The sequence below is a fragment of the Mesocricetus auratus genome, unplaced genomic scaffold (genome assembly GCF_017639785.1).
Source record: "Mesocricetus auratus isolate SY011 unplaced genomic scaffold, BCM_Maur_2.0 contig_2673_pilon_subseq_29904902:29921648_obj, whole genome shotgun sequence".
NCBI lineage: Eukaryota > Metazoa > Chordata > Mammalia > Rodentia > Cricetidae > Mesocricetus > Mesocricetus auratus.
Genome location: NW_024431597.1, coordinates 1,460 through 15,504, shown reverse-complemented (window position 1 = coordinate 15,504; position 14,045 = coordinate 1,460). Strand labels below are relative to the sequence as shown.

The following is a 14,045-nucleotide window of genomic DNA, read 5'->3' as shown; positions in this document are numbered from 1 at the left end:
TAATTTTAGTGGAGGAATTATTTTTTCTTGATATTTGAGACAATAAGAACTTTATGGTTTGATTAAAAAATCATTTTCTATTTTATTTAAAAACAAATCACCAAGCCATTTTAGGGTACTTCAAATCAAAACAATATGAAAGTCAGTATGGCTGTACTTTCCAATTTACATTCATAAAATATCTTCCAAGACAAAAAGCAAGCAAACAAACACTTTTCTTCCATTCTATGCCCTCTGTACTTACTGTGTTTTCAAAGGTGCAGTGGAGTGTCTCATGAGCACTCGAGTAAAGGGGCAACAAATTGCATGTTGGCTGTAGAAGCCTTTCGTTACTTGATTATAATTTAACCATTACAGCTTCACATACATTTATTATAACACACTGCTTAAAACAAATTGCATGTTGGCTGTAGAAGCCTTTCGTTACTTGATTATAATTTAACCATTACAGCTTCACATACATTTATTATAACACACTGCTTAAAATTTCAACTCCATGTTCAAATAAATTCCCAGAAAAAGTCAAAATTTAACAGAAAGCAGCAAACAATATATTCATTTTGCTCGTTTATACACTGAAGGAAAAAAAAGCCATAACATCCTTCTTTAAAGTCTATTGAAAGTCATATTATGAATTCATTATTAAGAAAGACTAATTGAAGAAAAAAATATTAGGAACTAAATATGAATATACCTGAATTAGATGTATCTGTTGGGCTGTTTTCCAAAGAAGTAATTGGAGTATGTTCTGTTTTACTGTATCTAGGTTTTGTCTGTGAAAGAAAATGAGGGAGATGATGTGTCATTTTCCAAAGTAGGTCAAAGACCAAACTAGATATGCTCATGTTAACATAAATAGAATGTTTAAAGAGATCAAAGCAATATTTCAAAAAGTATGAAGCTCCAATATTTGGTATATTCATCTTCAAAGAAAGCATTTCAGAGTTGAAAGTAATAACGGTTTCGGCTCTAACAGAACAGAAGGCCATGTCCCTTGCCTTTTAGAAGATATCATCTAAGAGCTGACAGGAAACAGTCTCTCTGGTCACCATACACCTTGAATGGACCTTGCCCTTAAGGAACTTATCCTGTTGACTAACAGTCTACCTGTTTCTTGTTTTATTTCACTCCTACCACAAATTTAAAGAATCTAGAGTCCACTCTAGAATTGTGATTTAATAGCATAACATAGCAGATTGAAAGAAATTACATTAACTTGGATGTATAAATTCCCTACTTTTTAGAAATTAAATAAGTAAGGTGAACTATTTCACACACATGCGAGGGTGAAGGGAACACTCTATAGATTGGATGGTCAGGATTTGCCTTAGGACATAAGGAAGAAATAAAGAACTACACACACACACACACACACACACACACACACACACACACACAGAGTTCATATCTTCCATGAGGTAGGAATAATGTCTAGTTGTATATTGATGTTTTCTAATTAAGTTTTTAAAGAAAAGATACATTGGCTTGAAAATTTGCATTGTACATCATAAAAATATAAAAAGGAAAAAAGTCGTTCAAGGAAATACTAACTAATAAGTATTATTAGTGAAACTACAATTCTATATTGACTTAACCAACATTAGAGCAAAACATAAGGGATTTATGAACTGAATATTTAACTGGAGTTTAATATTACCTGAGCTGCTTTAAAAGAAGGTAAAACAGAGTCCTGAGTCTTGGGCGTGGATGAAGTCTTCGGAACTAGTGTTTCAGGGGGAGGGGGAAAAGGGTTAAATGCTGAGGTTTGAGGCTCACAGTCTTCTGAAGCTTGTAATGGGGATGGACAGCAAATATTTCCTGGATGGCCACTGTAAGACTTTTGTCTGATAAATGCTATCTCCCAAGGACATTCTGACCTATGATGAAAATAAATGATTTTGTGAATATGCAACAAATGCAATCAAGTAAATTCAAAGACAGTGTTTCTAGCAGAGTAAAAACCTTTAGCTATATATGTTAAATGACTCATCCTATCATATGGATGGAATTATTACCTCAACTTGGCTCTGGTGATTATGTTTTTTGCTTCTTCAAATGATACACCAATCATAGATTCCTTGTTTACTGAGACAAGTTGATCTCCTGGCTTCAAACGCCCATCCTAAAAAGAAAAGTCAAAGAGAAAATTATAAAAAAGAATAAGGTAGTTTTAATAAAATTAACATAATAAAAGTAATTAGGTTTTTTTTTTGGGCAAGCCAAGCACTCACTTCACATTGAATATTTCAGGATAGCAGATGCATCCACCCTAGTGAATGAATATTCTTCTATCTTTCCTTGGGTTAATGGAATATGAAGATACATGCACACGCAGAATGTACCTACACACACATACATGTAATGCACATACACATACATATATACATATATATACATGCACACAATACAAACATGCAAATATATTCACATACACATACATGTAATGCACACACATACATTCACACACAAACATGTATATAGATTCACACACATATATGCACACAATACTAACATTAATGTACATTCACACACACATACATGTACACAATACAAACACACATGCATATTCACACATACATACAATGTGTACACACAAGCACAAATATGCACACTGATTTTTTTAATGAGGTTAAGGAACCTAGTTATATTGGTCCTATCCAAATCTCAGTTAATAATCAACTATCTTCCTTACTAGACTTGCTGGCCCTTCTTTGGCCAGATCTACTAGGCTGTGCATACAGCTTCATAGTCATGCCATGCTGATTTAACTGGCTGTCTTTGTTAAGCTCTGGCCCTGTACATAACCATCCCAAGTGCATAAGACCCAGCATTATCAATTACAAGATTGCTGGGCCAGGATCTCAGTCACTTTTGTTTGTCTGCCCCCCTTAATTTAACTGAGAAGGAAAGTTCTGTTCTTTTACAGACTCTAAGGTAGCTCTCTTTTCTCATTAGTATAAACACAGAAAATATTTTCTCCAGCACTACGGAAAAAACAAAGGATCAAATTCTGAGTATCCTCCAAAGCCTTGTGTGCTGGAAGCTTGGTTCCCACTTGGCATTACTGGAAACAGTGGAGACTTCAGGAGGTGGGGCGAGTAGGAGGCACTGGAAGAACTGAGGACAATCCCAAAAGGAGGACTACGGGACCCTGGCTCCTTCTCTTTGGTTTCTTGGACACTAGACGAGCATTTTCATGCTGTCACATCCTGCCGAATATGTTGCCTTATGCCAAAAGCAACGGGCCAATCAATCAAGGACTAAAACATATAAGAGTGTGAATCCAAACGGACCATCAGTTGACCAACTGAGGGGTCTAGTGTAGTCACAGAAGGCTGACTAACACACAAGGTTTAAAAGTTTAGTTTTGACTTTGATAGTTTTGAGACAATCTCTACAAATTCAAGATACTTGACGTAAAATCTAACAGGAGCCAGTGGAGTGCTCGGCCACAAATGGGACACCTGTACTCCCCCTCCTGTACATCTCAGGGACAATGCTGAAGTTGAGGCAGAAATATTCTAAGAGGTCAGAGAGAAACTGGAGTGAAGCAGGGTCTACCGAACATGAGACCACTGCCATTATGAACTCACAGCTGTTGTGGCTCTCTGCACAAGCCTTATACTAAAATGATCAAGCGGGTCAACATGCCAGCATGAGCCCACCTGAGAGGGAACGGGATGGAAGCTGGCATTCAGACAGATGGGAATTTGAATGTGAGCTCTGCAATTAGTAGCAGAGGACAATGAGGAAAAGGGATGCGAGAGCACATCCTCTCACCAGGAACCAGGAACCAAACTCCAGCCAGCTGGCGCTAAGGCCTGTATTAATGCCTGTTACAGAGAATCACTGCCAGGATACAGACCAAAGGCTACAAAAGTCCAGATGGGCAAAAGGCCTTGGACTGACCTGCAGTCTCCCTCACTCTCCGCTCAAGCCACACAGTTCCCATGACCTGTGTGTGTCACAGGAATATTTTGCAGTGTTTTAAGAGGAGGAGAGAAGGCCTCTGGCCACAGGTTTCTAGTGTGTATACTAATTTTTACTTTTGAACATGTATTTGCAGCAGTGAGTGTTTTTCTTTGCCTCTTAGAATAAGATATTAGCTGATCATACAAATTTCTGAATCTGTTTAAAAGTCAGAGCATGCGAGTGAAAACAAAGCCAGGTTTGTGAGTCTGACATCCTAAGCGGGTGAATTCTGCCCCAGATGGATTAATATACAATATATGTGCAGACATGACTCGAGGAATTGCCGAGGCCTCTTCCAGTCACAGGTTACAGAGCAGCTGCAACATATGTTTGGCTAAACACCAGGCAAGTCTAAATGTTGAACTTCAGTTTGAACACTCTTTCATTTGACAGTAATGTACCTGTCAAAATAATAAAGTGATCCTGGGCATATAAGTTGTGTTGTAAACTACCATCACTGTTCATTTCAATTAGGATTATATCATAAAGTTTTCAAATAACATCTTATGGCATTATCAGAAACCATCTATTGAGGCCAGTTCTGATGGAACTAATTACTCAGTAAGGAAATGTTGCTTCTGTGAGTCTTTGAATTCCTTTCCCAAGCTACAAACTAGATGTAGCCTTCTTTTAACTCTAGTTACTACCGTACACATAAGAAAGTTGCGTAATGTCTGAGACTCCATTTTCCTAGCAAAAAAAGTTGGTGTAAGTATCAATAATATGAACTTAGTGTAAAAATCAAAGAATGCATGCAAAACTTGATGCAGGTGGTAAGTAAGGTAAGCTGAGTCAGTCTCACATTTACTGTTACATCTTCTGGAGAAGCTCAGTTATACTGCTCTTGAGATAGAGCCCACAGCTAGGAAAATGTGAAAATCCTCAACTTTCCAAGCCTGCTGGAAAATTAACTACAACTATCTTTCTCTAGCTTCACCACACACCTTCTATCTTAGCATAAAAATTCCTCATCCTGTTTTCAGAGAATGTTCCTCACACCAGCTGTCATCTTTACACTTCAGTGACTTTACGCATGGCCACTTTTCTCAAGAATGCTACCTACCATCCACTCCCATTTCTCTAAAGGACAAACCCTCTCACGTCACAGGCGGGCCCAAACACTGTCTTGCCTGAACAAAACCCACATTCACTTACCTGTGTCTTAGCACTTACTTCATACTGTCCTTACTTACATTTACTTTCACACTTTTGCAAATTAGATCACATTAATATTGAGATAGCTACCTCTCAGACGAGTCACACTATTCCTTTGGTTGGCCCCATCATGCTACCGTGTTTGGTTCCCTAGCACAGTGCAAAGGAATCTAGTAAGTCAACAATACGTTAAGGAGGCCCAGGAACTACCTTGAGGAAGTTAAGGCGGTTATGAGACAATGGGAACAATAACGGTAAAGGGGAGAGTTGTGCTGCAAAGTGAACCGTGTGATCCTTTGCTGCTTCCTCAGTGTTCACAATGGGACTGGTTTCCATCTTCCCGAAGCCTTACTGTCCTGTGCATCCAAATGCTTCGATTATAGTTCAGCAATGTGCTTAGCATAGCTTCCTCCGGAACTGAAATACTGCCTTCCATGCTTTGTGAGCCATGACTAGCTGTGGACACCTATGTCAATGGGACCTTTGTCTTTACTTACAAGCTTGACAAAAATTCTTCAGTTTATCCAGTCTCACAATCACTGCAAGAGATCCTATTTCTTTATATAGTGAGGAAGAATACTGCCAAGTACACCATGGCATGGTTTGTGAGGGGCATTCCAATTTCAGAGCTAGGAGAGGAATGCACCTTTATAGGCAAACAGGTATAGTGCATAGCCACATACATGTATATTATACAGAGCTTATATATATATTTTAAACACTTAGGATCAGCTAAATGAAATATGAAATGTTACTTCATATTTGCAGAAGCTTTCCTCTTTATGTTATTATAAATGAAAGAAAACATTGGAAAACTTCAAAAAATTACCCATCATCTGACACAATGAGCTAAGAAGGAGATATATCTTGGTCAGGAGTGAAGTTGACAGCAGTGGAATGGTAAACAGACAGGTGACAGAATGATTATGGCAACATCCATTCATTAATTTCTAAGTGATTACCACTAAGGAAATAACTGTAAAGGAATCAGATGGAATCCTTGCCTTTAGGAGGAATAGTGACTAGTGGTTCAGCCTAGTTAAAATAATCAGAGACACTGGTGTTCCATTACAAACTGAGCTAGGTGACATGACAGGAAACATGGGAACAAGACCTAGCCACGGACACAGGAACAATAAAACCTGTCCTTATCTGCCGTTGCACTGGAGGACAGGAAATAAGTCCTCTGCCAAGTGTTCTTTAAACTGACACCTGGAATAGTAGAACGGGAAGGAGGTGCTGTTCCCAGCTTAACGGAACAATATACTTACACGGAGATAAGGAAGGTTAGCCTCTCAGAAACAGGGAATGCAGAAGGCAGAAGGGGATCCACCAGAGGCCTGTAGGTTACTAATAGTAGTTAAGGTAGCTCGGTGGGAGAGGAAACAGGCATGGTGCACTAAGAACAGGCAAAGCTGATGTGTGCCAGTGAAAAGCAATGACAGGCTAAAGCCTGAGAGCTCAGAGAGATGACTCAAACACTGTGTGCTGTGCAAGCAGAAGCCTAGTATAGACCCCAACACCCACATAAAAAAATCAAGCAATTCCAGTGCTGGGAAGGAAGAGAGAGGCGGAAGCTCAGAGCCAACTTGCCAGCCAGTCTAGCTTAATTAACCAGCTCTGGCATCACTAAGAGACCCTGTCTCAAACATTAAGGTAGAGAGTGATAAAGACATTAGCATTGACTTCTGACCCCATTTTCATGTACACATACATATACCTTTACCAACATACACATACACTTGTACACACATACCACAAACATGCACACAGACACTCTCCCCACACACACAGAGAGACAAAGACAGAGAGAGAGAGACAGAGAGACAGACACACACACATACACACACAGAGAGAGACAGACAGAGAGAGACAGAGAGAATGACTAATGGGCTCAAGAGACAGTAAAAAGGTCAACAGTATGTACTAAAATAAATTGGAATATGGCTGTTATGATATGGGAAGAAGGAAATGATTGGGAAAGAGCTTTGAAAAGTGATTGTGAAGAGGCTATTATTTGGGAAGAAATGAGAAGACAGTATGAGGTAAATATCATAGATTGTGCCATTGTGCCTCAGAAATACTAATTATGAGATACCTCTAGGAGAGCTAAGTGGAGATTTTCATCAGGAAATTAGAAAGTTGAGTATGAAGATGGAAGGAGTGCTGAGGTCAACAGGTTTAGGAATAGTCTCTGAGGACTCTAGACTGCCCGGGACTAGCTAAGTGGGCTGAAGGGGCTTTCAGATCCTCTTATCTCCTTATTCAGAAACCGGTGTGTTTGTTCTCAGGGTGCAGGCTGCCTATAGTTCTTAGAGCTATCCAAATTCTACATCAGAAGATCTGATGCCCTCTTTTGGTATCTATAGGTACTGCACACATATGACAAACTGAAAAGCAGAAAACAGGTACATGTACGTATGCCTTGCCCCCAATCAGTTTTTTAAAAATTGTAGCCAACTTGAAGCACACATGAAACTGAAATTCAGAGAATAATTAACAATGATCAATCTGGCCTTCTAGTAAGGAGAAGTTTGCAGCCTATATTTCTATGAATATGTACTTGTACACCATGTGCAAATTCTGTACAGATTAAAGCTGTATTCTATGTTAGTTCTGGTGGGTCAAATCTGTAATAGCAACTACTCAGGAAGCTTAGAGAAGGGTTCTACTTGGATTCTAGAGTGAGTTCAAGGCCAGCCTGGGCAACTTAGTGAGAACATGTCTCAAAAATAAAAGACTGCCAAGAGTGATAGGATGCTTTCTTAAAACAGAATCAGGGTCACTAGAAGCACAGTATCAAAAAAATTATTTTTACAGTGAAAGTGCATCTCTTTTATATTTGCCTATGGCTTTCTGGCTTAAGGAAATATTTAAAAAAAATAAATATAAGGACCAGAGAATTACTTATTCTTCTACACTTTTTTTCTAATTGGTTTTCTTCTTTTGCACATATCCTGAACATTAATAACTTCATGCTGCACTCTAGTGGTAAATGAAGAAAACGGTCCATTAGAAAGTTTTGTCTTTCAGCACACTTCAACCAATAAGAACAGACATATATCATGAACATAATATCTTAATCTGCTGTGGCTTAACAGTTAAAAAGTCATTTAAAATTACTGTCTTCAATTTACTACTCTAATTTAAAATATTTATGGATTAGGGAATAATTATTACTTGTTTTAAAAGCAAATTTGTATTATTTATCAGGCACCTTTAATATGATGGCCTTTAAAATGAACATTTGAGGGGCTGAGTTCGGGGGATTGGTATGAGTTGGAGGGCTGTGCAGTGAGGTCCAGGTCAGCCAGGTCTAAAAGAAAGTCTCTGTCTCTAACAGGTAAGCAAGCAAACAACTTAAACTACACTAAGTGCCTCCCGTCTCCTATTCTCCCCACTCACATCTCTAAGCTTCAAAACTGAAGTGAGAGTGAATCTCTTTATTCTTACCAAAAAATTATCGGGGGGAGGGGGCTTGAGTTTGTTTAACTTTAACATTAAACTGTGTTATTTGGCTAAGGATTTAATTTGGATAGCTAAAATGTTTATCATTATAATACCTTAAACTGGTAATAACTTACAACTTAGAAATATATTGGAAAGACACTCAGTGTTTCTATTATTGTGATCAAACACCATGCCCAAAAGCAACCCGGGAAGGAAAGGAAAGAATTTATTTCACTTACACTCCCAGATAACAGCCCGTCACTGAGGAAAGTCAGGGTAGGAACTCAAGCAGAGAAGGAACCTGGAGGCAGAAACTGATGCAGAAGCCATGGAGGAGTACTTTTAACCTGGCTGGCTCCTTATGGCTTGCTCAGCCTGCGTTCCTATGGCACCCAGAACCACTAGGCCAAGGGTGTCCCCACCCGTGACGGGCTGGACCTTCATGTATCAATCACTAATCAAGAAAATACCCTAGCTTTCCTACACCCTGAGCTATGGGGGGCAATTTCTCAACGGACTTTTTCTCCTCTCAGATTACTCTAGTTGTTTGTGTCAGGTTGACTTAAAACGAGCCAGCACAGATGCCTTGTGAAATAAACAAACCTGAAACAGATCAATCTTTACATGGTTTTGGCGAAAGTGATGTTTTTCCTTCCTGAGGAAGTAAATACGATTGAAAAGACCAACTGTTTGCTCTGTGAGTGTCTGCAGTGGGAGAAGGGCAAACTGTAAGTATTTAACAAAAGCCCAAAAGAATAAACTTGGAAGATCCTTTATAAGATATATACATTGACATAAATAAAACCTCAAAGAGGTGACAATGGCAGCAGCATAGCAGGTTTGTTAATTAAGTTGCTGCAGTTTTGCTTAAAATTTGGCCCTGAGTTTCTTAGCCACCAGAAAAAGAAATGGGTGTTCTATCACATACTTTGTATACCAAGGATGAGATTAAGGAAACAGGTTAGACACTGTCTGCTCTTAATTCTAATCTAGTTTCTCCCTCCAATGCTAACTCTAGTCGCTTGTGGACAAAAATAAAAGATCAACTAGTTAGTCAATGAGAATTAGTGCAACAGCATGTCACTAAGCAATGTATAACTTTTAGTTAGAGTCTGACATATTATTTACATACTTGGAGAATTTATTTATATGCTAGGGAAAAGCCCTTGAATGATAATGGTCCCCCTTGTATATTTCATTGAGAACAATCAACTCATATAAAAACAATTTACTGAAGGAAAAAAACAAATCTTAGCACTGGTGGTTTTTTGTCATTATTGTTTATTTTATGTTTACCTTGTAACAGTCGCCTCCAGGAATGACTTCCTGAATATATACCAACGGTCCTTCATTTCTGTTAATTCCGCCTAGGATCTTTAAACCTAGGCCTGTTTCCTTAGTAACTGTAATCACTCGGAAGGCAGGATCCCTAGGATAAAATACATTAGCACTCACAGGTTAGGCAAGACATTTGTAAACAGAGGTTTCTGTCAGCTATCTGGTAGATCAAATTTTCAGATCTATATAACCCAAAATAGTTTATGTCTACTAGCAAGAACATTTAAGAGGATCATAGAAAAGAAGTCAAATGAATTTTTATCAGTATTTTAAATCATTATTACATAAACCATAAACAATTAGTGAGAGCAACATGCCAATTTTTTAGGAGTATAAGAAAAGCAGTTTTTAAATGTTACTTAAGTGAATTCATGGATTTATTTAAAAGGGCCTGAAATTTGCTTTTTTAGCTGTTCATAAGATTGGCCTAAAATCAATGTTTTACTATATTAGGTAAACAACTTCATGGTTATAGGTTCTTACAGCAAAACACATTTGCTTCCATGTGAATCTCAAAAATAAATTATCCTTTTAATTTAGGAAGAGAGCTTTATTGCTACAAAGCACTTGCTTCAGCTGTAATTTCTGCTACACATGAGAAATGCCACCAAAAGAGAAGTGTCAGAAGAATTCTCCCAAAGGTATGTCACCAACTTGTATTTCTGAATATGTTGGTCAAACAAAACTTAAGCAAAGTTAGAAACAAAGGTGGGCTTCAGACTTCCACATTACTAAGTGAGACCTGTGTTAAGAAGTATAAATATAAAAATGCTAATATAGTTAATATTTATAGAACCCTTTGTTTTAGTTGTTTTCACACACACATACACACCCTTTCATTTTAAACTATTTTGGAGAACGGAATGTATAAATACATACATATATGCATACATACATATCTTTATATATTTCTGTATATCTACATATGTATACATTTGCTTATGTGAAAAGGAGAACCAAAAAGAAGTAAGAATAATAATGATTACCTATAGGAAGACTGAGGGCACAGGACAGGACAAGGATTAGAGAAGACCTTCCTTCCTTGACCCTTGTAAGATATGTTATATGTTTACAAAATATTTACTAGTTTCTTTGGTTGATGTCCACATGCTACTCGGAAAGGGGTCTTTCCAAAAGTCATCATTATCTTTACTACTTGAATTTGGCCTTGTCTATTGGATTACTTTGATATCCACAGGATACAAGCAAAATCAAATGTGAGGAAGACAGAAATTTGTAAAACACTTAATGCAGCCTGCTAGGGAATATTCTGCCACTACTTGACAAGGCCCAAGTTAGCTTCCTGAAGGATGCGAGATCAGACAAAAGGAAATGAATTCAGTCACCCAGCCTTTGACCTGAGGTGTCAGACACTATTATACCATCAATTACCCACCAAAATTTCTCAGCCACCCCATAGAACTATAAGGAAATAAGGAGTGCTTGCTGCTTTAAAACATTTGGGGATGGTTAGTCAGCAAAAGCTAAACTTAGATACAATTTCAAAAGAACCAAACCAGATTTTAAAATAAAAAAAAAATCCAAAGAACAAAAACCCCATAATCTGTACAAGGAATTTAAAAGAGAATACAGGGTTTACTCTGTGTATTGATTTACATTTTACTATGGTTTGTAGCTGTCCCCACAGGCCTGTGTTAAAAAGCTTCGGGTGCTATTGAGAAGTTACTGGTGGTACCCTCAAGAGGCAAGGTCGAATTCTAGGGCACTAGAATACTTGGAGAACTGCCCTGAAAGCAACACTGCAAACTGTCTCTTGGCCACTATGCAGTGAAGAGACCAGCCGGTACAGGATGGTGCTATGTCTCCACAGGCTCAGAGAAGAGAAGGGAACACACACCAAAACCTGAGCCAAGAGTCTTTCAAGTTTCAAAGTTGATTATCTCAGGTGTTACTATCACTGGGACGGAAGGCTCACTAGTACTCACCAAAGCCCCAGTAATAATTTGACATGTTACTTTACTCATTGCTCAGTATTGCTTCCCTAGGCCACAGAGCTACAAAACAAAACAAAACCTAACAGTGTACACATTACCAAACATTAAATTACATTTAAAATTACTTTTCAAGTAGGCTGGGTGATCCTGCAGCAGATGTATATATATTCATCCTTTGCCTTGGATTTCACAGCTGTGTAAATGAAGAACTTGAAGAGCCTAAATATTCTTCTTTTCTTCAGACTGGAATAACAGAAAATAAGTTTTCAAGTCATAGGCCATTCGAATGCAATTCCAATGCCACAAAAAGACATTATATATACTTGGCAATAGACAACATATGCCAGTGTATTTCTACTGATGTATTTCTCATGGGCTATGTATGACCTTGTGGCCATTGATGATAACATCTGGAGCATCAAGGCAGCTCTCGATACAGACAGATGGATATCCCTCCATCACTGTGAATACAGGAAACCCATGCTCTGTAGAACAGGTGAAGACTACAGTGATGTTTTTGGCAGTGATTACACCTTCTCTGGGCAATAAGCTCAAAAATGCACAAGACTGGAAAGCGTCTCCTGTGAGCACAAGGCTATGGAGCTCACAGTCAGAAAAACAATTATATAATATAGCTGAAGAAAACAGAAATTCCTATCTCACCAATTCCCCTGAGGGTCTCCTTGCAGATTCTATATGACCCCAGCTCATATTACTCCACTTCATGTGTTTCTTTAACACTTTCCTATGAAAAAGAAAAAAGGCATGGCTTTAACATCTTATATAACTCTGCAGTGAATAATACAGAGTCGCTTAATTAAAACACACTACATTCAAGCAGAGATTCACTACCTGCAAGTGAGAAATGCAAGCAGAGCTGAGGAACGTCCCTTTAACATGAGGAATGCAAACTACATGCAATCCTTTAACTCTCCCTCAAGTGTACTCCTGGGAGGGAGGGAAGATACATTCTACGCTCCAAGTGTCATTTCTAACCAAATTGCAGGTTTTGCTTCATTTTTTTAAAATTGTGACATGGCATAATTAATTGAAAACAGCCAATATTTAAAGTTGAAAACCCTATCTGGATCATCCTGTACAATCCTCCTAACTAAAGAACTGAGCGAAGAGGTTCAGAGGCATTGTGCTTTTCCACATTGATGCACAATGCTTACTTCCTCAGCTAGAACTTGGGCTTTGGAGTCTACAGAAGGAATCTTGGCATTCATTACCGCTGGCTCCAACAGATGTTTCCAGGCTTCACTAAGTCTCAGCTTCATTGACACAACAGGCCCCTTGATAGCAGTAATGTGTCCATCAGTGTGCACACACATAGTAGAAACTTACCAAACGTTTCCTTTATCTTATGTTTGCTGCAAATCAACTACAGAGTCAGAGAACTAGAACCAAGGGTTTATCCTACCTCTCTCCCAACCACTGTATACAAGAGAAATAAAAGCATCTCTATATGAACTCAAGGGACCCTGGACAAAGAACCAACAATCAATCTGTAGGAAGCTTAGCAAGGAGTTATACTCCCTGGGTCTTACCAACATAGCTGGACTTCCCAGCTCCTACAGCAGCAAGCGGGACAGTGGAGACACCCAGGTCATGAGTGGCCAGAGAAATGATGCCACCAAGCCACTGCACTGCTATCAGCAAAACACCGGTGGCAAGGAAGTCACTCAGTACTACCCTTCAGGGAAGGAGAGGTGATGGCTTGAAGGAAGAGCTTTGATCGACACTGACTCAGAGTCTGGAGCCACTGCAGCCAGGAGACTTCCATTCTAAGAGTGTCTGCACGGGCTTTTCAGATTGCTGTAATGATGTAGCACAGCAGTCTCAGGCCTCAAGAGAGGACATTCGGATAGAAAATAGGAGCAGCCACTGTTTATTGATACCATGTGCCACAGATTATATGAAATTCAGATGCATTTATTTTATTTTATGTCACAGAAAATGTAACAGACGTTAAGTTAAAGAATCAAGTTAAAAAAAAACAAAACAAATTTCCAAAACAAAACAAACAAACAAAAAAAAAGAATCAAGTTCAAACTACAATATTGCCATGAGCTAGTGACATGTCCTCAGAAGTCATTTAGCCTTTTGGCATCACCTCATACTAATGTAGGAATAGGAACACCTAGCCCAAAGGGTGATATGGAAAAAGGGAAG

General features: G+C 38.6%; 1 protein-coding gene across 1 annotated transcript; it reads right to left on the bottom strand.

Moving 5' to 3' along the window:
• Window positions 1-694: 694 nt before the first annotated feature.
• Window positions 695-13,673, bottom strand: LOC121138235 (syntaxin-binding protein 4-like; the record flags this gene model as incomplete). Its single annotated transcript, XM_040740994.1, has 6 exons — window positions 12,534-13,673; window positions 11,996-12,113; window positions 9,874-10,006; window positions 2,016-2,122; window positions 1,658-1,877; window positions 695-773 (listed from the first exon to the last, which is right to left on the bottom strand). Coding segments are annotated over exons 2-6 (586 nt in total), but the record flags the coding sequence as incomplete, so codon positions are not given.
• Window positions 13,674-14,045: the final 372 nt, after the last annotated feature.